Source organism: Sander lucioperca, chromosome 20 (genome assembly GCF_008315115.2).
Source record: "Sander lucioperca isolate FBNREF2018 chromosome 20, SLUC_FBN_1.2, whole genome shotgun sequence".
Lineage (NCBI taxonomy): Eukaryota > Metazoa > Chordata > Actinopteri > Perciformes > Percidae > Sander > Sander lucioperca.
Window position 1 is genome coordinate 6860603 of NC_050192.1, and position 26046 is coordinate 6886648.

A 26046-nucleotide genomic window follows, 5' to 3' on the forward strand; every position below is an offset into this window, starting at 1 on the left:
TATGTAAAACTACGGTCTAAACGTCACAATTCTACAGCGTGTGTTTGGGCTTGACAAAAAGACAAGCATGCTATTTCATCAGTTTTATTTACACGCACATTTTTAAATGCAGAAACAAAATGCAACGCATTAACAGTGTCACAGTTAGCCAGTGTTTGTAAATTTTAAATCATAAGCCATTTAAATCTGGGGAAAAAAAACATTGCAAGAACCAACACACAACAAATGCCAAGAGAGCTGCATATAAAAGCAAAAAGGGACCGATTCTGTACAATGAATACTACAGCTTATAACAAACCCTGCCTGCGGGCCAGCTCGTGTTTTCAATGACTTGACATGCAAAGAGTTCAAAGGTTAAAGTGTAGTGTAAGAAAAAGAGGAAATCAGTCTGGCAATGAGGAATAGAACACTAATTATCAGTTCGTCAGGGCTGAATGATTGATCACAGTCACTCGCAGGTCATGGGCACTACAAGTCAACCTGAGCAAAGCTTTCAAAGTCTCACGCTGTTCAGAGTGGTCTTAAAGCTACTTGGCAACAGTTAGCCTGGTTGTAATGTCTTAAGTCAACTGTTGGCTTAAAGTGCTCATATTATGCTTTTTGGCTTTTTCCCTTTCCTTTGTGTCATATCTTTTTTGTGCATGTAATAGGTTTACAAAGTGAAAAAGCCCAAAAAGTCCACCCCTAAGGGACTTACATCTCCAACAGAAAACACTGTTCACAAACTGCTCTAAACACCTCTGTTGTAGTCCAGCCTTTACTTCAGTGACAAACTTGCGTCACTTTGTAACACACGTTATAATGCTCGCCTAGCTGCTAGCATGGCACGCCCTCATACTCTGCTTCTGACTGGCTTGTAGTCCTTACCTAGCTACTGCACATGTGCGACTCCCAACAAAGATTGAACAGAAGTGAGATGTCTCTCTCTGTAGCTAAAACAGAGAGCTCAACACACAGGGTAAAAAGAGGAGCTGCAGCAATGTGCAGTACAACAAAAATGTTTTTTTGAAAATTAAAACTATGTAAACCTATTCTGATATAACCTCTAAATACAATTATGAATCTGAAAATGAGCATAATATGAGCACTTTAAGAAAATAAGAAAGCAATGGGGGAGACAATACCAAGTTCATGTTAACAGAAGTTGTAAAAGTTAGCCTAAAGGTACAATGACTGACTGGTTAAAGCACAGCTTATCATTTCAACTTGAAAACCACGACCATGAAATCATTTTTTGAGCAATAAAAAATACAAACAAACCTCAGCATCTCCAAAGCAGGAGGTCAATCTGTAAAGTCTCGAGTGAGTGCTGAGAACATCCTGTCTGCATCCATGTTGTGGCTGGTGGTTAATCGAAGGTTATGTCCATGGCATCATTCCCTGAGAGTGAAGAACTGCGCACCCCGAGCAAAACACACATCTGGTATTCTTAAAAAACAAAATAAAATAAAAAAACCTCACTCATCCCACTGAAGTTCTACAAAAGTTCACTTCTTCTGAATGGATCGACCACAGTGGCTCAGAATACTTGAAATAATTGGAGATAACTGGCACTAGTTGAGAAAGCTCAGGTGTAGATATGGAAGCGGACGTTTCTCAACCTAACCTAGTTTCCATTCACTCATAGCCCCAACACCCCTCTGGCTACAGGGAGAAGAGGAAACCAGAACAGACAAGAATCAACACAGCATCTATTCACTGGGGTAGCGGGGGTGTAAGAGTTGTGACAGAATAGAAGGTAATAAAAGAGTTGTAGGTAAATTGCTTCTCAACGAATGATGATCACATGAACTCTAAAAACATCCACATTTACAAAAAGTATGTGTTAAAGATAAAAAAAAAAGAACAATTATTTTACCTATCAAAAGGAAAAAAAAACCCTCAGATTAGCTGAGGCTTTAGGGTCAAAATATAATAAAATCATTATCTCTTTCATTTAATAAATACATCATTCAGAATCCATACAAATAACACACAAAAAAAAAAAAATCAACATAGATAAAACAAGAAATAAATTAAGCAGGATATCAGGCGAGTCATTTGTCGTCTTCGGTTTTTTAGACCGAGTGAAAGACTCGTAATTCCTATTTTGAACAAATTCAGAGAGGCAGCACTTTGAGCAGCTTGCCTTTAGCCATTATCACTCAGAAACAGACTCCCCTCTAATTATCAAACATAGTGCAGATTTGAGAGTTTTTTTGCACTAAATTGTGCAAGTCTGAAATGCACCTATTTAGTTTTTTTTTTCTACAAATAGAAGAATTGGGGAATAATACACCAAAGTGCTGCCTCTCACTGTTTCTTCTCTCCTCAAAGTCATTATTGCTGGTGTGATTAAGATGGGGGGGGGGGGAATGAGGGCTGGAAGGGACAAGCATGAGTGGAGAAAAGTACAAACAATAAGCACCATTTTGAAATTTCAGTTCACCGCGTCCTCCTTAGCACCTCGTCTCCATCCTCAGAGCCAGAGGGGGGAGAAAAAGACCCTGCTCAAGATGTACAGCTCAGTTGCATCTGCTCCTCCACCCTGTTCAGTTTGTCTCAGATAGACATGAAGCAAGTGAATGTTGTGCGGGGGGGGGGGGGCTGGTTGTTCAGCAGAGAGAGTAAATATCAAGATATGATGCAGATGATCTTCCCAGCAAAGCGAGTCATTTTGTTGTTTGTTTGGTATACCTCCTACATCTCCTTTGTCCATTTGAATGCCCGCAGGAGCTTCAATCCACCTTTCCCTGCAGCACAACATTTTATGACATGCTTGTCCCGCTCTGCTTCCTGTATCTCCTTTCTGTTTTTGTTGTTAGTGTGCTTGTGTGGTGAAGTCGTGCACTTGCTTATTTCATAGCCAATACCCTGTCTCCTAAGCATGCACAGTGAGCGTGTTTTACGTGTGAAGATTCAATCAGTTACGTTAGTCTCCAGGCAGTGTGTTCGTTTTTTTTTTCTCTCTCTCTCCCCATTTCCACAGCACAAAAGTGTCTGGTAACAAATACGCCAATGTTTCCTTTTTTTGTCTTCAAGAAAATGTCCCCATGCATCATTTTGCTTTTGAAGATTTGGAGTGTTACACAAAGACGCGATTATGTCTGTTGAGTTTTAGGATCTTCCCCAGTCTCTGCTTGGCTGTGGCCATTCCTTTTTTGGGCCGCTTGCCTAGAACAAAAAAGAAGAGGAAAGAAACAAAAAGGAGAACAGCATTAGAAGTAAGCATAACAAGGAGAGAAGGTTTACAATGCATGTCTACTAGTGCTGTAAATAAGTGTTTGGTAACAGTTTAGTCTATAAATTGTCAGATATTTTATGTCCGTCTAGCCTGGGGAAAACCCTGACGAACTTCCGGCAAATTTGAGATTTGCTCTGCAAGTCTGTCTGGCCAAGAGCCCATTAAAGCCCATTTCCAATTTTTCCAAATCGAGGCACCAATCACAACCGTTGAGGCGGGCTTTACACGATGACGATAGCGCAGCGACGGCAAGCAGCTTTTTGTTTACATTCAACATGGCGGCCACCGAAGCGCAGCAACCCGTTGATGCCGCTGTCGCTGCTACGTCACCCGGATCGTTGGTCTGATTGGTTGAAGGACTATCCGATTGCGCCCAGAGGCATTTGAGCGGCGTCCGTTGGTGACGCCCCTTTGGAAATGGGCTGTGAATGAACCTTCCCCAGACCCACTCTCAGTTACAACTGAGAAGGGTCTGGTGTCAACCAGGCTAATGTCCGTCTATAAAATAGTGAAAAATGCACATAAATGTGCACAAAATGTACCAGAGCACAAGTTGACATATTAAATATCTTGGGTTTTTTTAACCAACATTCCAAACCCTAAAAATATAATTTATTACTATTTACTATCTTACAAGACAAAGAAAGAAAACCAGCAAATATTCACATTTTAGAAGCTAAAAGTGAAACCAATGAATTCCATTCATGAATTGCAGATATACATTTTCTGTCAATTGACTAATTGATTCATCATTCTGCTGTTATTTCACATTTGTAAAACTATTTCCTGTAACTTGTTTTTTTTTCCACATTTCCATATACTTGACATGGTTACTTACTTTATTTCTACATTTATAAAGGTCAGGAATGCATGTATAATAATATATAATACGACATTGAAGACTTTCAAGTTTCCACATCACACTTTACTTTGTTCCATATTATACGACGAGTGGCTTCCAAAGTAGTCTAGATGTCACAAATCATGCTCATCCATACACGTTAAACTGGCGAGGTTACCCCCTTCAGCACATACATCATTCTGCGCAGTCACAACACCTTTTTGCTCCAACGAAGTACAAATGTGATTTCCAAACCTTTCGTGGCCTGATTGCTGATAGGTGGGGGGTTGGGGGCGTGCCTCTTGGAGGGGTGGGGTGGAGACATTGAGGGGTCACAGTACTGGTAGTCTGTCTCTGGGCTGCTGCCGTGGCTTCGGCTAAGAGGGCTAGGGAGCCCCTGATTGTCCCAGGCCTCGCTGCTGTTGCCCTGGCTGTCCATCGGGCTCGTGTCCCCCTGCAGTCGGTGCTGGTGCTGCGCCTCCTCCCTCTGCTCCAGCGGCGAACACTGGCTGGAGCTGGACCACCAGGGCTCCTGGGACGAGGCTACCTTCTCCGGCTTGGAGGAGCACAGCAGACCAGCCATAGATAGCATCCCCTGAATGGCCTCTTCTGTGCTGGGTGAGGTAGGACGTTCTCTGCAAGAATCAGGCAAGACTTGATTATTTACTACCTCTCAGTGCACACAAAAATAATACACGTTTGAGCTTTGAGGGGTGCCGTGACGGGACCATTTACAACATCTTTGCATGCGTTGCTTACCGTTTGAGTGGTTTGTGTTTGTGCCTGAGTTTCTGGCCAGACTGGTCCAGCTCTATGGTGTGCCCTGAGCCTCTCTGCTGATATAAGCCCTTCTTCTCCTCTTCCTCCTCTTCCTCCTGGGAACTCCCTGAATCCTCGTCAGAAGAGGACGACGAGGAGGAGGAGGACGACGACGACGACGACGACGACGACGACAATGATGCTTTATGCTACATTGAAACATTTTAAATTAGAAAGGATGCATCAGTAATCACAGCATAAAAAGTCTGGGTACATTTCAATAGACGTAGATATTGGTGTGCCATTACAGCACACTTTGATATTGCCTGTTGTATTTGTAATTATAGGACTACACATAAAACATTTAATGCATCATTAATACTACTACATCACTATAACTAGTATTGTCAAGGTAGTTTAGCTCGTTCAACTCAAGACAAGCAAGCCAACGGACACAGATCAACATAAAACGTGGTCAGTGATGGGAAAAACTATTGGACTGATCAGCTGACTGACTGCTACAGTGTGTGTGCATTGCCTGATGGCTAGCTGTTTTTTCTTTGAATGAATTTCACTTCATTCAAGACCTTATTCGGCCAAAGATGAACAATTAAACATATTTTGGGGTATTATATATTTTGTTTTCCCAAAGAAGACAGTATTTTGTGTGTTTTCAGGACTGAATTTTATGTGAAGTCTTAATCTATATATATATATATATATATATATATATATATATATATATATCTATCTATCTATTTTTTTTTTAACTAAACTATTTCAATAACTTTTTATTTTAATTTTATTTTAAATAACTATGTAAACATTGTGCATTTACAGCAATGTAATGTGCAACTGTCTCTGTTCAAATAAACCAATACATAAATGAAACAAATCAACGTATAACTTTTCCATGGATAAAACATTTAGCCTACAACAAGGATTTAAGTGACACTAATAATAATCCAAAGAAAAGCTACAAACAATGATTATGGAGTTATAATACTCCTAACAACCAAATCCTTCTCAATATGTCTGAGCTACACATGCTTCAGTGTAGAAATCAAAAGTTTTAAGACATTTCATGCCGTTAGATTGCTCAGTATTTACCTCGGTGGGAAAGTCACTGTCTAAATCCACGTCTGACACACTGGTGTGTCCTGAGACTTCTTCCCTGAGTTCAGTCTTCACCCTCTCCAGACCACCTGGGAAACACAGGAACGCACCATGAGCTTAAAACGATGACAATGAACGCACTAAAATATGGGTCTAAGAATAATATTGTTAACAATAGCAGCCACTGGTGACTTACTGAAGAGTGTGGGTTTCTCATCTGTGCTGTGCTGCTCTTGACTGTGCCGTGTCCTCTCCGACTTCACGTCCACACAACTCTTTGGTGGGCCAACAGATGGCCGCTCACCCTCCGTCTTTACCGGGCTGCTGCCTGGCCGCCTCATATCTCTGCGCACACAAAGATCCATGTTTGAATGATGAAATCAAATTTAATTTCACCATAACATATCGAAAATCTCGACTGTAGAATAGAAACATTCACATCATCAAAACTCTCTTAAAATATTGATTGTGATCTGAGTCAAACGGAGGGTTTGTCTATGCAATTTAATTCCGCTGTTGCTTCATGTCCTGCATAAAAAGGCCAATTTGATGCTATTTAAGGTTATTATTGTTGTTCCTTTCTGACTAGTGGTAGTTGCTGTTATCATTTATATAATGGTATTTGATGCAAATCTTTTAGTTTGAGATATACCCATTTTGTTTGGGATGTTTTTAAAAAACATAATAGGATTTTACATTTGACAGAATTTTCCCAAATTTAGGCTGACTGATTCTGTGTGAATTGACGACTGAGCCTTAATTAATAAGAGGAATAAACGTTGCTTTGTTAGCCAAAGAGAAGTGAGCTCTCACCTGATAATTCTGCCGTTGACCAGCATTAGCCGTAGGTGGTTCTCCTCTAAAGTCTCTGCAGCTGCGGATGCAGTTGACACTTTGTTGAGCTTCCCACGAACCTTGGCACAGAACGCCGCATCCTAAGTTGAACAGACCAGCATCAGTCAATAAACAGACTATTACATATTTAAGTCCACATGTATACACTTAGGAAACATTGACTTCTTTTGTTCTATAGGAAGAAAAAAATATTTAAATCAGTTTTTATGATAATTTGAAGTGCCAGTTAACAATGACTGCTCACCTCCTCGAGCGGTCCCACCTCCAGCCTCCTTAGCACCTCCCGGGTGTGCTGCTCTAAGATGTCCAAGTTGGAGGGCACTTTGGCGGTCTGCCGCTGCTGCTCCCTCAGCCGCCTGGCGGCCCTTCTCGCCTGGCGGGCCTGGCACAGCTTCTCCAGCGTAGCACGAGTAGCCGGGCAGGCATTTGATCCAGATGGAACTCCACACCCACTTCCCTGAGACTTCACTGGCTTGCTACCACTGACTGGTTCCTCCTATTGATATAAATTAAATGTAATGGGAGTCACGTTACTACCAAAGTAGTCAAGTAGTCTATATCCACGCCGTATGGCCTTCTTTTCGGCCCGGATGTCCGTTACCTTAGGCTTTCTTTGTTTTGGAATTTTAAACTCCGTTTGATTTATGAGGACTATGGTTAACTCCTCCTGGTAAATCCAGACAGCTAGCTAGACTATCTGTCCAATCTGAGTTTTCTGTTGCACGACTAAAACAACTTTTTAACGTACACGTTCCACCAAAACAGGCTCCTTTCCGAGGCTATTTTACAGTGGCATTAGGGCTCCGTGCTGCGCTTAGTGCCGCCCATGACGATTGTGATTGGTTTAAAGAAATGCCAATAAACCAGAGCACGTTTTTCTCCCATCCCGGAATGCTGTGTGGACTAGCCAGACCCTCCTCCACAGCGCTCTGGAGGAAGGTCTGGCAAAGCTAAACTACTACCAAAGTCAGTGATTTACAGGTTCACAAGTTCATATATTTGAATAATCCAATTGCCTTTTGAATTTATATCCTTCTTTCTCTATCTGTACCTGAATTTTCTTTGTCCTTTTGAGCTTCAGTAGTCTAATTAGTTTACAGATAGCAATGTGTGGGTACTTTGTTTTGTTTGTGCAGCTTTTTGTTACTCAACACCTGCAAAACATGTATGGATGTGCGTGTGATTGCCACTGGTAAATAAAAGACAGATCAGCTCTACAAAATCATTTTTAAAAACAGTGCACTTTATATTTAAAACCAGCACCAATGCATCAGCTCATGAACTTAGCTCTCCTCAGAGCCGACATGAACACCTGCATTAAGTGTAAAAAAGGTCTAACCCTCTCCCATATCCTTTCCTCCTTGTCCCATCTTACCTCCAGGTAGCGGATTTCCTTGGTCAGCTCTTTAATGAGATGGTTAGGCCTGATATGGTCTGGTACTTCACTGGTGGGCTCAGTCACCTGCAAAGCCACAGCAGACCACATTCAGACAGGGGAAGTGAACAGAAAGAAGTCTGTTGTTGGCCACTGACACACATCCAGTAGATAAGAACAAACAGGGGTGACGACTGTGTAACAATAACCATCTGGACTGGAGTTATTGAAGGAAGAGTCAGGTGAAGGTAGACGGAGAGGACCGTGAGAACACTGTGGCCGACGCTCACCTCTCTTTTCAACCAGGTCCTCAGTGCACTGATTAAAGCCTTGACTCCCTCCACTAGGTAGGTTGGTGGTGGACAGTTGTCCTCTCGTAGCTCTGGGGGGGGGGGACGACATACAAGCATTAAACCCCTAAAAATCACAGACAGAAAACCTAAAACTAAATAAAATATTAAAAATGTCCAAAGGAGATGTACATCATATTTAGATATTGGTGGGAATTATTAACCTTCTTTTTCTCCTATCAACTATTTGTTTTATTTCTATTTATTATTATTTTCCTGACAGGTCTGATATGTAAAACACCTACATTTGATCTTACATCTAATATTGTGTGTTGGACATATTAACGTTTCACTCTCACCTTTTAGCGTTTCCAAGAGGTTCTTGGCCACATACCAACAGATGGCCTCGAAGTACGGAAACTTAAAGAGGTCTGGGGTTTTCAGGCGGCGCTCCATTTCATAACACCTGCAAATCAACAGAAGCAGCAGTGATACAGATACAGTGATACAGTTACAAACATCATCATTTTTGTATATTATCCGAGCTGTGTACCTGAGCTGCATGCCAATATTGAGGTTGTGAAGGAAGTTCCCTCCAAATGCCATGCAATCCTGAGAGGTGAGAACAGCATGGATCCAGCCTGTAGGGGGAGCCAGAGTACACGTTTCCACAACTTACCCACAGACTGACTTGCAACAATATTACACTTAAAGAGGGGACAGGTAAATAGACACCTTAACGCTGGGCACTTGATCAAATATGTAGGTTTGAGTGATCTGCATGAAAATATGAAGATATTTACAGCACTTATACGCCTGACCATGCACAAAAGACCCACATGTGTACATACAAAAACAAAGTTCTTGTCCTCCCACAGGAAAAAGATAAGTTTGTCTATATGCAATGATGTGTTCCCCCTCAGCTAAACAGTGGTCTTTATACAACAAAGTGACAGAAAGCAGAGTCTGAGGGGTGGGGGGTGGCTGATAGATAGGCCTGATAATGCATGACTGACTGACTGAATGACTGACCTACTGTGCTCTCTGACCCCCACTTAATTCCCACCTCTCCACACCCTCTCTGCCAAAGCTCTCTTTTACCATGCTGCTTCAGCCTGCTGAGAAAGCATGGCTGGAAGACTGAGTGAGGACATGCAGCGGTTGACGGGCTGAACTGAGCTTTGTCTGTCTGTCTGGCTGCAAAGGAACTCTATCGGCTTAAAAAGTCCATTGAGAGACTGATGGATGGACAATTGTGTGACTGGAGACATTAGCTTCACTTAGGTGAATGAAAGCATGTCATACTCAGTGCCATGAGAAACAAACATATTTTAGCCTCTTAGCACAGCTTCTAATTAACAACAGCAGCACTGCTAGTTAAAGGAATTTAAGAAGGGGAAAGCTGTGATCTACAGCATCATCACTACTTTCATCATATTACACAACAGCACTGTTTTTCTTTATTTTTCCATTGCAACTATGATCATTAAGAACTGTTTGGATTGTTGCTCAGGAAGACATTCCCTCTCTGTTATTTTCCTTTGGCAATGACAGAGGACCTTCAAGAAGCCTGTATTTTCCTGGCAGAAGCCATGGGAAGCGGGATTATTTTAACTTTTGAAAGCATGTGAAAAGACAAACAAACAATCAAACCCAAACAACCAGTCAGCTGGGTCGGTGCAGAAGAGTTAGTCAGGCACCAACTACAATGATATAACATTAGTCACACAGATAGCCGTTTGTCCAAGTGTCTGAAAGTTATTGTGCTTGGAAACCACAAAGTAGGTGATTATGCAAGACTCTAGAGGTGCTTTCACACTTAACCCTGGTTCATTTTTTTTCTGGTTTGAAAGCTTTCAATCAAACCCTGGCACAGACCTATCAAAGGCTGAACTACTATTAATTCCATCTGCTGATTGAGAACTGTTCAGGAAGCGATCTTATAATAAACCATGTATTTGTTTTTATGCAAATCATTTGGTAACGTGCATCAGCACATCCTTATCGATCGGACAGTCACAGTGTGTTGTGCTTGTATCCTACTCTGTGTACTTTGGCAGCTCATTAAGTCCATTAAAAAAATGCATAACATAGTGATCCAACAGTTACTGCCTTGCCTAATATTGCTGTACAAGTTGCCTCTTTTTCGTCCCGTCTCTACCTGTCATTATTCATAACATAGGGTCGACCTACTGTCAGTCACCAGATGAACCAAACTACAGGCGTGAAAGCACCCTAAAAGTCCGCACTACACTAAAACATTCAAAGGAATTCCAGGCATGCATAAACAAAACCACAGACCTGTAGGGATGAGCAGGGTGGTTCCTTGGGGCACAACACACTTGTAGCACTTATCCACTTTGTCCCCAAAGAATAATTCACTCTGATTGGGCGAGGAGCTCCATGCCTCATATAGTGCAAGGTTGGCGGGAGTGGGCTTGATCAAGTAGAAGATCTTCTCACCCTGCAAAGCAGATGAAGAGGAGTTAAAAAAATCGCCACACTGTAATGACACTTTGGTGTTTGAACATGGCAACTGTGGCGGTGATGCTGCTAACCCACAAACACATTGAAATGAATGTCTGCTTTAGTTTATAAAAGGAGGAGGGTGAGATCATCGATATGAGCACAGCAGTGCTGCCCCCAGAGCTGCTTCATGAATAGATGTGATGTGAGAAGCGGGGTGACCTTTTAGCAAGTGTTAGCCAAATCAGCAGTGACTGCCTGTCCTAAATATCTCAGTATATACAAACACGCTAAAAATCCATTGAGCTTGACAAATGATAGGGAAGCATGGTGTTGGATTTAACAACAAAACAGTAGTTTATTTGGCCTAGAATGTGTCATCAATTCTTGCCCGATTTCCCAATACATTCAGCTCTTATTCATGCAAATACTCACCCAGAGAACATGGTACCAGACAGAGGTGCCTCCGAAGTCTATGTGGAAATCTGTGTAGCTGTCCTTAACCCCCATAAGGCAGTACTTCTGGACAAAGGGCTTGGGGAAGAAGGAGTCGTCCGGCCAGTAGTTCTCTACCCAGGACATCTTACGAGCCACGTCAGGAACCTCCACCAACTCTGACATCCTTCGTGGGTGGTTGGAGCGAGGCAAAAAGGGAAAAAAGGAAGGTTAGATTTTGATAAAGTTATTAATACAGACAGCAAAGCTTAAAAAAAGATGATCCAAGCATGAGAAAGGTTAACATGCATGTTATGTGTTTATGTAAAATGTACTATCACTCTATTTATTGGATTTTTTTTAAATTCCCAAATATTAATATCAGCCAAAAAAAAAATCCAGTATCGATCAGGCTATAGTGGGAATACAATTGATCTGAAATGCAGAGTTGGGACATTGTTTTAATTGTTTTACTGACTAGAAATATAAATATAATATATAAATATATTTTTGCATAAAGATGCAACTAAGTTATAATGACTGCAACTTCCATTTAATTGTCAACAATTAATACAACTCCTGATAATTGATAAAGGAAATTGTGAATAGTATGTAAGGTCATTTTTCACCTTTGACAAAACAAAAAATACTTCCACCTAATACAACTGAAAGCGTGAGTGTTAAAGAGGCTATAGATACACACACATTTGCAACACAGCTCATGCTGGTTTATACAAGCATTTTCTGAGTGTGACATGACTGACTGTAATGTACTGCCAGTGTTTATTAGGGATCTGATCTAACTAAAGCTGTTCTTTTAGCCAACAGAGTGAACAGACTTGAGCATAGCTTACTTAGTGTCAGAGAACTCCAGGCTGATGAGGTTGAGGACTTTGGGTCGATGTGGGTTGGTGTAATACTTGATAAACTCGCTGAGCTTCATCTTGCTGTCCGCCTGCCGTGCCACATCTATCACATCGATGATTTTGTCGCCACCTACATGGGAGATAAGGCCACATTATATATGAAGAAGTTCTGAAGTCAGTAACTCTGACTTCAGAATGAAAAATATCTTCTTTTCTTTAATTGGCTGCTGAGTGGGCGTGGGGTTCACTAGGGTCTGCTGCCCTCTGGCATCTCCATGTGCTTTTAGAGATCAAGTCCTGAGAAAAACTGGCACCAATATGGCAGCGTGGGGAGGGGTTGTACAGGGAGGCAAGCGAGACAATCTGTCAATCTGTCCAGACCACCAGTCCCTGAGGAGGTGTGGGTGGAGGTGCTGTGTTCAATGTCTATGTGTGCTTTGGAGGCCTCAAGCGTTGACAGAAATACACGTATAGATGTGAGAAAGAGTGTGCATAGGCTTCATGTGGTGTGTTTATGCGTAGGAGACAGAAAACAGATGCTTAAAAAGGGAAAAGAAGCGGAAACTCGTAGAACACAGCTAATAGTTGGGACGCTACAAATCACACTCGGGTGACACATTGGGCCGGAAGCAGGGCCGGGGTGCAGTGTGTGTAGCAAGACAGCTGGTTGTTGTATTTTCCCCACACCCCTCCCACTCACCTTTTTTTTTATTACCCCTTTGCATGTCTCACACACACACACACACACACACACACACACACACACACACACACACAGGCCCAGCTGGCCAGCGTCTGATGACAGAGAACAGCTGGAGTAAGGTCAGTCAGTCACACAGTGAGAGACTAAGCTGCCTCGAAACCACACAACGCAGAGCTCAAACACCAGCTTTACAAACCCAACAGCAAGAGAAAAAACTAAATCAATACCCCTACTGAACCAGCTCAATAATATATTACGACACCCAGTAATGTTAAAGAAGTCATTAATTAAGGTGTTGCAAATATGTCTTAGTCAACATTCTTGAACCAGAAACGCTTTTCTTACTGCATTCATTTAAAATAATTTTAAGTTGAAATGTTTTTCTCATTAATCATCAATTTGTACCGTATTGTGGGCAAAAATCATGAACTCTACTCTGCAGTTTAAAGCTCTTTACTATCACTATGGCATTGCACCACCACAAGTTATTCTTTTTACTAAAAATTAGGATGGTGCATTGCATTTTTTTTTCAAAATTTTCTGTATGATATACAATAATATATAAACTCAGCAAAAAAAGAAACATCTCTTTTTCAGGACACTGTATTTTAAAGATACTTTTGTAAAAGTCAAAATAACTTTAGAGATCTTCATTGTTAAGGGTTTAAACAATGTTTTCCATGCTTGTTGAACCATAAACAATTAATAAACATGCACCCGTTGAACTGTCGAAAAGACAATAACAGTTTAAGGGCGGTAGGCAATTAAGGTCACAGTTAAAAGAAAATTAGGAAAGTAAAGAGACCTTTCTACTGACTCTGAAAAACACCAAAAGAAAGACGCCCAGGGTCCCTGCTAATCTGCGTGAACGGGCCTTAGGCATGGTGCAAGGCGGCATGAGGACAGCAGATGTGGCCAGGGCAATACATTGCAATGACCCTACTGTGAGACGCCTAAGACAGCACTATAGGGAGACAGGAAGCACAGCTGATCGTCCTCGCAGTGGCAGACCACGTGTAACACCACCTGCATAGGATCGGTACATCCGAATATCACACCTGCGGGACAGGTACAGGATGGCAACAACAACAACCGCAAGAACTGGCCAGTGTGGTGCAGTACATGAGGAGGAGATGTACTGCAGTACTTAAATGCAGCTGGTGGCCACACCAGATACTGAGGGCTACTTTTGATTTTGACCCCCCCTCCTCCCCCCTTTGTTCAGGGACACATCATTCCATTTCTGTTAGTCACATGTCTGTGAACATTGTTCAGTTCATGTCTTAGTTGTGATTGTTAAATATTTTAATGTTCATTAAAATATTTGCATATGTTAAGTTTGCTTAAAATATAAAAGCAGTTGAAAGTGACAGGACGTTTATTTTTTTGCTGAGTATATATATATATATATATATATATATATATATATATATATATATATATATATATATATATCTCATATCATAGCCCCATCTGTGACCTAAGCACTGCGTCTGTTACTCCGTAATTCATCCAAATAGCGTTCCCTATGCAAACCTTATGGGAAAAGTCTAAACCTTATTTCTTAAGCGTTATCCAGCAGCTTCTTCAAAAAGGTAGTTTTGCGATCCCACAGATGCGTAGTGTCGGCCTGGCGTGATAAAGTGTCCGCCCAGGATCAAACGAATGCTTAAATCTAGTATTTCTATAGAGAGAGTCACTCTGATCTTCTTTACTTGACTGAGACAGAGGCTGGCACAGACTCATTATATCCTCTTTCCCATCCTATATTGTATCATGTACCTTTATGTTTTGTGTTATATTATAATATGTTTACATTTCTATACATGCTTCTTGGATTATTAAATCATTACAGGTCAGTTAAACATTTTGCTTAGGCAGCTAATGGAACTGCACTTTTTGTGTAAACTGGTCAAGAGTATTACACTATATACAGCTTTTTATATCTTGTTAAGCATTTTAGTCGTGACAATATAGGGAGAATATGGGGAGAGAGAGTGAAGTAAGACAACACAGGTCCCTGGCCGCAATTAAAGCGGTGATGTGGCAGTTAAATGCTATGTGCCTAAACCAGCATGCCCCAAATCTTTTTACGACTGATCAATCATTCTGAGTCCATTATAAGACTTCCACTGACCATTCATCGATGCTCTAACACTTGTCCCAATCATTGGCCACCCACTTTGTTGGCTACACAACTGTTTAGACCCTACTAACACACAGAAGACATCAGCGTTCACTCCTGTTGACTCATTGTCTTCTAACTGTAAGAAATGCAACCCAACACTTAGTCCCTGATCACAACACCTGTGCCTTGGCTTAATGCTCAATATGGCATGGGAGGGAGAGATAAAGTGAGAGGGGGAGTCTGTAATCTGAACTTAATGATAAAAACGTCAGTGGGCTTGGTAATGGGCTTGTAATAGGAGCTGGGAAGTGGCAGGCCGTTTCAATAAGGAAGCGTAGTGGTCATAGAGAGGGTAGTGAAAGCTTAGCCATCACTCATTTAGAACTCATTCAGCCATGGCCTGATGCCTGATAAGTGGGTTAAAACCCCATGAACCTAGAAACCTGTTCTTATTGACATACAGATGGCGCCTGCTCAGCGATGGCCACTTAGCTGGCTGGTGTTGGGTGGTTTCATTAGTTTTAAGCATACTGAGGCTGCTGTGTATACCCACATCCCCCCCCAAAGGATAAACAATTGTGCGTTATTGTAAATTTGATACAGCTGACGGCAACTGTTTTATGCTGCAGGATAAAGCCCCTTCTTATGAGGTGTCCTTACCGACATACTGCTCCACATCTTTGACAGAGAAAGTAGAGACTGGTAGTTTGAGTCCCAGGCCCTCCATCTCTGTGACCGCTATGGGGTAGTTGAAGCCGTGTCTCTCCAGGTACCTGGTTGTCACCTGCTCGCCCTTCATGTGCATCATGATCTCCTCACCACTGAAACAAGACCATAAGAAGTTCAGTAAACTTGATCTATTGCCATTTTATTAACAGTCATGACCCCTTAAATGTTTTACAAAAGGCAACATTTGGGTGCATCGCAAAGATGATTTTTATGACAGTATTCAAAGTAATAGCAGCTTCTGACCTAAGGAGGATTTATAGTTTTACGCTAAGGGGTTACGGCGTAGCTTCAGAGCCTACGCACGCAGCTGCCGTATCTAGGCTGTAGGATACACCGCCTTCTCAATAATGTAACTACACGTCAGGGTTACAGCGATTACAAAGATACCATGTGGAGACTGCACAAAATGTGATATATCTATGGCAGGACTGCCATTAACGTCAAGTGTAAAACCAGCTTTATGAGGAAATCTTTATCTGGTTAAACAGACATGAACAGAGCTTGAGCCTTGGGCTGTCAGAAGAAGCAATTTATAACTATACATGTGCCAAAATTGATATCTACCTGGCGAAGGTCCTGTTCTGGAGCTCCTTGACAAACACTCGAGTGCCAGCCTGCACCGGCTTCGATCCATCGTCTGGCTCTGTGTAGTCGTGCCTGTGGCCGTTGTTGCGCTTTTTCACTACAACAAAACAGACATCTGAGGTTCACAGGGTCGTTTCATTCCAATTTCATCATGCTGTTGCCCTTTGTAGCTTGTTCTCCCAACAAAGTGGTAAATTACGCACATCACCACCACTTTTTATGAAAGGACATTAACTCACTACTCAACCCCTGAGCTAAGAGATGGGAATGGAGGGCTTGTCCAATCCAAGTGGAGGGCCATTCAATTAGCCTATTAATGTCTGCTCTATGGGCTACCCCTGTGACCAGTCAAACATACAGAGATGTGTGTGTGTGGGGGGTGTAGAGAATCAGAGGGCAGTTTTGATGAATGAGATACATGTTAGGAGGGAGGGAGAGAAACAGAAAGCAAAGAAAATGAGAAAAAGCAGTACTCACTCTGGGAGGGTCCGTGTACGACATCACAGTTGGGACAGTGGTAAACATCGATATCCACAGCATGATGCTCTTCTACCTGCACACAGCTGGAGGTGGAGTCAGGAGATGCAGTTAGAACAAGTTCACACTTCGTCCAACATGTTTAAACAACATCTCATGGGACACGTTTGTGACAGTGTTTTTGTTTTACAGTTGGTCTGCAAAAAACAATCATCATCATCATCATCATCATCATCAATAGGGGTGTGACGAGACACTCCGCTGACGAGACAAGACGTGAGATTTTAACACTATTTTAAAGAAAACTTCAATTAAGAAATATGACTGGAAAAATAGTCTTTCCTCAGAGCACCAAGGTTACAACGTAACCAAGTGTTTTTACCTCAACGAGAAGTCTCGTCGCATTTTAATCTCGCGAGATCCCGTGGGACGAGATCTCGTCACACCTCTAATCATTGATCTACAGATTATTTTCTCGATTAATTGATAATCATTTGGTCTATAAAAAAAAGGCCCATCACAATTCTCAGAGCCAATGGTAATGCCTTAGAATGTCTTTTATCCCTTTTAAGAAAAAGAGAGACCTAACCTAAAAATTGCACAAATAATCAATTTCAAATAACAATTATCAAAATAGTTGCCAGTTAATTTAACAGAATTAATGTTAGGCTGTCATTTGAAGACATGATTCTAAATAAACAAAAAGGAGTTTGGGTCATTGTAAAAGTAGGTAGTTATGAACTGCAGCTTAGCTTACTCTAAATCGTCATCATCATCAAATCTTGAACTAAAATCCTGCCCATAAAACATGATTTGGAGTGTGACTACATTTGTAGGCACCGTGAGTTCTTTGTCTGACCTGGACAAGTTGAAATACAAGCTAATGTCAAATGTCAATAATGTCAATCGCTGTGTGTGTTACCAGGGGTTACAGGTTTGGGATAAACAAACACTGAGAAAGTACAGTTTGGGTCTGGAAAACTACCTTTGCTCTGATCAATTTTTCCAACAAATGTTCTAAAACTGCTGCCTCACTGGAGACAGGAGCAAGAAACTTGAAGCCCATTTCAAAGCTTTTGCCCAATAATAACATAAGGGCACTTGCATGGTACTAGCCCCTTTTTAATGCCACGTTCATATCGTTTAGACCATATTTTTGAGCAATCGAGTCAGAAAAAGTGTTCACATCACCCAGAGTTGAAGATATCTGGCTACAAGAAGAGTGGTGAAATGGCTGTACAGGCACCATAGCTGGCAGTTACATCCAAGTAAAATCTGATATGAACACTAAAACAATTGATTCAGCTAAATAAACCGCTTCACATACGTAACTCTGCAAAAGTAGCTTATTTAGGCTATTAAAATGATGCAACTAATATTAAAATAATGTAACTAATAGGCTAGTTACATTCTTCCCAATCTGCCATCATTAAGTGAATGCAGAATAAGGTAAAAATCTTCTTTTCACAATCAACTGCTTGTACAGATAGTGAGGTTTGTCGTTCCCCCATGGATGGATCTGCAACAGTGTCACTCATACCGCTACCCCCGACTGTCCTGCAGCAGCCAAACCACAGGCACCAACACACATGCATTCCTCGGTTGCATACCAGAGCCCCATTCCAAGAGCAGCGTGAACAGCAACCAAGTTGCCATTCAGACTAAATGGAAACCAACAGCTGTAGCATTTAGTTAGAAACACTGCATGTTTGTGTGACTCAAGCATGTGTACAGATTCTTTTAATGGTTAAGTGATGTGAGGGATAGGACACACACACACACACACACACACACACACACACACACACACAGGCGCACGCACACGCACACACACATCTGTACTAACACAAATTTTGAGATCTGAAGACAATGACTGTTTTATGAAGTCATATTGTATGTCCCCACTTGACCTGGAAATAACTGTTTCCAATACTCTTCCTACGATCCGTGGACATTTCTTTACTTCGCAGAGATGCTTATTGGTGTGTCCATATCTATACACCAACATCATCAATAAAAAAACTTGGATGTTTTGATGGGCAACATGTAGTCTGAAAAATATGATTTGAAGCCAGTTAAGAGACACATTTGGTGCATTCAGACTTGTCACTGCTAGTAAGGTCAGACGAAAACCAACAACATTTTACTAACTCACAGAGCTACAACTGCACTAAATCCAACCTCTAAAATGGCCCGGTCAAAATGTAATTACTTCCCTTCCACTGCTTGTTTTTAATTCAGCTAATTTAGACACATGTCGCTAAGCACCATTAGCACTGTGATGGCTGACCCTAAGAAGGAAACAAACATATGCACACTGACTTGAAACTTAAAATTTGCCATCTTCAAACCATCGACAAGCCAGTGAAGCTTTGGTTTGACAGCTAGCATAGTGGCATAGGGTATAAACATTGGATTTGTGGCGGTTTGGCTGTTTTGGAAAGGTGAACGCCTGCAAGGAGAGATGGAGCTGACCACTCCTGCTATCAGCTTTGATCTACAAGAAATTGCAGGAAGCTGTAAAAGGAAATAAAGCCGAGAGCCATTAACTCATCAGGAAGTGGTGAGCTTGTGTGAATGCTGGCCCCAATCATCCTGGTGCACTAACAGGATATCAACAGTAGATGCCTCTCCCCAGTTTACCACATATAACCTGGTGCTATCATTTGCTGCACTGCAAACTTGTTGAAAACAGTGTTTGTAATGCAGACAACCGCCAAGATTTTTGTCATAAAGTGCATTTAGTTGCCACAATCATCCTGACTGATTTACAAAATATATTTACTGATGGAATATTTGATTTGCCATTAAGTAGGCCTGTTTATTATGGAGTTGTCTTTTTTTACAAGTTACTCCAACATCCAAAAAAAACTATGAAAATAGGAAATGGCACACAAAAAAGCTTAAAGAAGTGCTCCTGCCCTTGCAGATGAACAACAATAACACTGTGCAGTGCTTGGCTGTAGTATTAGCCTAGCTCATGTATCAGGAATCTTGGTTCACGTGTGACTGTTCGCTGGGGGAAAACATGAGTCACAGCTCTCTGCCGCCAGCCCGGGTCGGTTGAGATGTGTGAGAGCAGCGTGAGCTCGACCGAGGTGACCTTGTTGTCCTCATCTCACTTGGTACTTTCCTTTATGTAATGCCACAGTGGGAAATCAGGGCACTGTGCCACATACGCCAGTCTGACTCAGCTTATCTGTCACCTGAAATGATTAATACATAATAAGGCACTGAAGCTGGTGAAACTGTGTGGACTTGAGGTAGAGAATGTAAAAGGGGGGGGAGGAAACTCAGCTGAGAGGGAATGAGGGCCAAGTATTTCCTGCCCTGCTCAGACTTAATGATGTATTGCATAACTGCAAAGCGTGCAAACAGTTCTTGCACCAACGTGAACCTCATTTGCTCGGAAAGCAATCAGAGCGAGGATGAGATTGGAGACAACTGAACTGCCGTCATCTTAACACTTAACGAGATAGTGTTATCATATGATGTAGGACAACAACAGAGCATATTGTGATAGAAGGTGACATAGAGTACAGTCAATATGTCTTGCAAAGATAAAAACAAAACCTCGCCAGATTGGAGGGTTATTCTGTGACGGCATTGCAGCCGATTACAACGCAAAACATCCCTTTGTGAATAAGAGGAGATGTGTGTACTTGGCTAAACCCCTGCCATCAACAGCCCCTCTCCCTTCACTTCCTCTCATCAAGGGCCTCATCCTGTGTGACTGAGAGGGCTTATTCATTAGTGCATGCACTGTGAGGGGTTCATTGTCCTCCATGATCAGTGCAGAAACACAAAGGCTGGAGGCGGGCATCACCATTATTTTCAGCTCTAAATAACCGCTCTACATGGGGCAGCGACACGCCTACATTAGAGAATCGGCAGATCCCTAATGGATGGGTGGTAGAGAGAGAGGAGATGAGGGCAGTTAAACACACCTGGCTATCTTTATCTACCCCAGAGGAGCACCTGACTCCTCCGGTCCTTTTCCCTAATGCACTCAACCGAAGCTTACATAAACAGTGCTGGACTTGGACAGCAGTAAGAGCCACTGAGCCCTGACAGATAGGGATAGGGATCTGTCATTTTGGCCTTACTGGTTAATCATTTTAGCCATCTGTGCGTAAAAGCGTCTCTGCAGTGGTTACAGCTTGAAAGAGAACTCTCTGTAGTCAGCTGGTAAACAAAAGAGGATCACTTTGTTGTTTATGGAGCATCAGGGAGCCCTGGGGAGTTTTAACAACTTAATTGTTTTTGTGCAGGTTGAGCTGCCTTGAGGCTCCAAGCACTGGGGCTCTACTTTCACACATGTCTTCAACATGGTTGTCTTCAGGCCCCCGGTGCCCCTGTAAAACCTACAAAGTCATCAGTCTTGTGACTGTCTGCTGCTGAAAAACATCAGCCAACAAACTCAGTTGGAACTCACCCAAGGATGGACTAGCTGTCCAAATTATATTTCAGCCAGTCTTTACAGTATTTCATTGATTTGGATTCAGTATGGCACAGAGAGATCCTTATCTTCTCCCCATTACACTACTCCTATTTATAGAGTGATATTTCTAAATTAAGATTTCAATTTTATAGCAGAGCCGCTATATCTTTAAGATCATGATTCAATCTGACTGCTTATCAATACACAAGGCTGTTGACCCCTAATCAACATTGATCAAGCTGGATGTAATGCAGTTTCCCTGACCACAGAGACAGCCTTGCTAATGAATGTAAACATAGTTTAAACAGGAGCTATGAGGCTGCTCTTTACTTCAATGTCAATTAACTAATCAGACATCTAAACAGATGATCTGAAATGTTTGTTTCATGGACAACAGTGGAAGAAAAATCCTTCCACTCGTTCATCCATCCACTTAGCGCAAGCACTAAAAAGGCACTCTGTAGAGGCTATCCATCTCTCTTTAGTGTGCTCACAATCTGTGCGACATTGACGGATCGTGCATTGAACTTGGCTAGCTGGAGCGGCCATCAATCATTCCCTCCCAGTCCCATTGAGCCCTGCTAGTCTATCACCACCCCCAACGTCTATACCCACACCAGACAACGGTCTGACTGGAGTGCCTGACACCTACACAGGGGTAAACCCTGTGATCTGACGTGACCCAGTGAGTAGTTCCAGCAAGCCAACATTCATAGTGTTGACGTAAATTGGCATATTGGAAACACTGGAAACAATCCAGTTACAGAAGCAGGTCTTGTAATTAGGGGAGGCTCTAAATGGTAAATAACAGGGTTCAATCTAACATTTGTAATCTAAACCACAGGCTTTAGTAGTGGGCTTTGGTGCCTAAAGGAGTATTTCAGGGCAGTGGTAGGCAACCTAGGGACTGAAAGACTAATCTTGGTAAGAAGAAGAAGATTGAGAGGACAGAAGAAAACCCAAAATATATTTATGTTACACCAACTTATGTTTTATTTTTATTTCTTTAATCATTCATTTTTCTTGTGAAATGGTGGATAGTTATTAGATAGATAGATATTGCTTCTAAAGATTTTTTGGATAAAACTATTCAACAAGGGAAATCAGTATTTGGTTAATCAGTTTCAAGATTCCCAGACATATCAAACCTGTGATGTGCAGTCAAATAAACAAAGGTTGGGATCCAGGGCGCTCCACACAACATTAAAAGTGCTATAATTTGCCCATTATTTAATTTAGTATAAAGTACCAATGCTATAGAATGTATTACAATGACTGTTGTAATAAAAGCTTCTTTTTTAAATTATTTTGGGCTTTTTTAGCCTTTATTGGAGAGGACAGCTGAAGACAGGAAAGTGGGAGAGAGGGGGATGACATGCATCAAAGGACCGCGGGTCGGAATCAAACCTGGGCCACTGCAGTAAGGACTTAGTCTTAGTACATGGGGCGCACGCTCAACCAGGTAAGCTAAAAAGAGGGCGCCCCGGAAAAGAGAACTCAATACTCGATATCAGCAAATACCCAGAGTTGATCAGTATTATCTATACTAATGTTCTTTTTGCTTTCTAGTTTACCTCATTGTTCACTACTGCTACAGATTAACCATACAGTGTTTGCTAACCATGCTCAAGTCCTCATCCGGTAAAAGTCCCAGCCTGTATTGTGTACTAAGATGCTGAGGAGATACAGGTGATGGAAAACAGGACACTCTCCATAAACTGAGGCAGCAAAATAAAGTCTCCCACACAAACAGTAACTCAGCTTGCAAACTGACAAACAGGCACCGGGAGGTTGAGCTCCTACTTTCCATCATCAATAGCCAGAGAATATCCCTTTCCTTCTGGCCAGCCTCGTGGGAAAGAGGCAGAAAATGTTGCTGGTTTTGGAGCTCTCCTCGCTCTGTGTGTGTGTGTGTGTGTGTGTGTGTGTGTGTGTGTGTGTGTGTGTGTGTGTGTGTGTGTGTGTGTGTGTGTGTGTGTGTGTGTATCTGCTTATTAGTCATCAATGGGGGAAGCTCCAACATTTGTTCTTTTTCTTGCTGGCACATGACACACAGCCAGCCAGTCTTTTTTGGCTCTGACACACCACAAATTCTGGCCGCCAAGTTTTTTGGCAGCGCACTTAATGTGGTTACGCAATGGCTTCCGTCATTTCAACACGAGCAAAAACAGATTATTGTATTCATAAACAGTTGCCGTGGGGATGCGCCCACACAGGCAGATTTAAGGTACTGAAGAATGGGGTATTCCTAACTTTTGTCTGAGTTGGCCTATGGACTTAGGGCCACATCGATAAAAAGTGACAGTTAAACAAAGTAAGATCTTTCTAGTTACCTGTGTCTGACACACAACTTGTTATTTGACAATTATTATAACATGTTCTTCAATCACTATGGCAACATCTTGTTATCTTCCTTCTCTCAGTATCAGAGCACAAGTTGACCTACACAACAGCTGCCTGCCTTACTAATAGTCACCTCAGCAGGCTTTATGATGCTTTATAAAATGGGTTAAACCTGATCATTCAATTAAAAAGTACAATTAACTAGGTCACTGTGTCACCCCAAAACAGTACAGAATGATCTTGACCCCAAAGCATAGGGTGTTCATCACAGTATCGGGTAAGGACTAGAGCATGCACAACTGCAATCTGCCATTGTATTTTTCCATACATGCTCAGACACAAATTTGCTTCATTACACAACAACATAATTCACATTATGATTTTGACAGCCACCGACCACCCACCAACACACAGCATCAATCAAAAAAAGCAACTACAATACCACGGGTCTACTTATAATCAGAAATGAGGCTAGGCCCTTAAAAAAAATTGAAAATTGGACAAAACACGACCATAAGCAGTCCAGGAATATGTCTGCCCGGTACCTTTAAATAATCCCCCTGTTCGCCACTAGGGGTCCCCGCCATGTGCCTCCTCTGCCTGAAAGGGGGATTTAAATTTCTCAAGCTGTCAATCAAAAGCCCGACCATAACACGCTCCTTGTTCTCTACCTTTTGCTTTCTAATAAAGTAAACCACTAAAAACACATGGAAATACAAAAAGCTCAAATTGCATAGACAGCTGGCAATTAGTATGTATTAAAATTGAATGTTAGCTAATTAGGTATAACAAAAACTTACAGATTCTGTCCAAACAAATAGAAGTTGTTTATGAAATGTAAAAGGTTGGCTGTGGTTGCCATTACCTTGAGTAACCTACCTTGGTAAGCCAGATTGGTATACAACAACTGGTTAAACTGGCTCTTCATCCGTTAAATATTAGTAAAAATTAGCATTAAACTTATCACTGAAGCGACATAAAGGAGCTGGAAAACATGCAGCTTTTCTATGTCACAATGGCCCCGCCAAGCTTCTGATCACTCAGGTTGACTAACACAGCTCGGCAATCCTAATAGATCCACATATTAGTAGATGAAAAACTATTTGCTATATTGACTCTATTTGAGTCAATAATATTGATAATCAACATAATTACACAGACCATGTACAAGTCGTATGTTTTAGTCTAATTGGCAGAACAATGGATTAAATGCAAGCCATTTTAGGGAAAGAAACCACACTTTCTTTCGTAAAGTCGTGTCAATAGACGGTTTAAAACCCCCGTCGTCCACCGCTAGTGTTAGCAAGCTAGCTACTAGTCAACACCGCTTAGCGAGCCGTCGCGTTTCTTTAATAAACAATCAGTGTTTGTCGCTTCTAATAAGCCACATCTCTAAAGGACATTGTAACCTACATACCTGCCGTGAAACCAGTCTTTACAGATGTCGCACTCGATCATAAACCGGCTTACATCGTAGGGCTGCCGGCAGACACAGTACAGCGGGGCCGCCGCCATCTTCCTAGTGTCCCTAAACAACGCAGGAATGAAGCGGGGCGGGGATTTAACCCACGGTCCGGAAACACTCGAGGGGGAGCCGAGCCCAGACGAGATTCTCCATTCTAGGCAATCCCACGTCTGACGTCAGTTTCCAAACGATCCATTTCCATCTGGTTGAGTAGGCACACCAACAATAGACACAAACTTTTTCCAACAAAGGAATGACATAATGTTCTTGTTTTGGGCATTTTGTCAATATTACAGTCTGAGACTTATGTTCAGCAAAATCGGATGCTTTTTAAACTAAATAGATGAAAATGGTGAGCCTCATAGTCAATTATATTTTACAATCATTTCACACAAAATATGCCAATATGACGAATACGCATGAATAAATATGCAAAGTAACGAGTTAATATATCGCTAGAACTCCATTTAAGGGGACGGAAATTAACAACGAAAATATTATAGGCTATGTTGTTAAGCCATGTGTAAAAAGTGTTAGCCTAGTCTTGGCTGACTAAAACTTGCATAAACTATATACTTCAAAATGTACAGCATCAGCGCTGACATAGCCTATCAGCAAGCCAAAAGCAAAGCTGATGTGATGTAAAGAAAAAAAATGATGTCACCCAATCAAAAACTGCTCTATCAGCAGAATATTTGCACAGTTGCAGAGTTTTTCTTCTGTGTGTTGTGTTCTCACACCTCTCATCAGCAAAGAGCGAGTTCCTCTGATAATATTCTTAACCTATGGCGGACATTGCAGCACAGCATAACCAAAACACAATATCTGCCCATGGTATGTCTCCATGGAGCATGTCTGACATGCCCTACGTGCTTGTGTGGTGAATAGCAATGGGACCACCGACCCACAGCTTGATCTGTGTGCTGACAGTACCCATCCCCCCACACAC

General features: G+C 41.8%; 1 protein-coding gene across 1 annotated transcript; it reads right to left on the reverse strand.

Annotated features, from left to right (window-relative positions):
• Positions 1-70: 70 nt before the first annotated feature.
• Positions 71-25179, reverse strand: kdm7aa (lysine (K)-specific demethylase 7Aa). Its single transcript, XM_031313501.2, has 19 exons — positions 25050-25179; positions 16849-16934; positions 16351-16468; positions 15718-15878; positions 12215-12356; positions 11361-11547; positions 10761-10923; positions 9013-9100; positions 8819-8925; positions 8460-8551; positions 8170-8256; positions 7039-7290; positions 6753-6874; positions 6136-6284; positions 5934-6028; positions 4824-5032; positions 4320-4699; positions 1089-3153; positions 71-576 (listed from the first exon to the last, which is right to left on the reverse strand). Exons 1-18 carry the CDS (start codon positions 25145-25147, stop codon positions 3065-3067), a joined length of 2625 nt encoding a protein of 874 aa, XP_031169361.1. The 5' UTR covers positions 25148-25179; the 3' UTR covers positions 71-576; positions 1089-3064.
• Positions 25180-26046: the final 867 nt, after the last annotated feature.

Bases quoted from the DNA above. Each gene is read 5' to 3' on its own strand.
- kdm7aa (XM_031313501.2), bottom strand. From the start codon at position 25,147: ATGGCGGCGGCCCCGCTGTACTGTGTCTGCCGGCAGCCCTACGATGTA. The intron at 6,285-6,752 runs GTGAGAGCTCAC...TTGTGTGCGCAG, and splicing joins GTCAACGGCAGAATTATCAG to AGATATGAGGCGGCCAGGCA. The intron at 3,154-4,319 runs GTTTGGAAATCA...TTTTTGTTCTAG, and splicing joins CAGCAATCAGGCCACGAAAG to GCAAGCGGCCCAAAAAAGGA.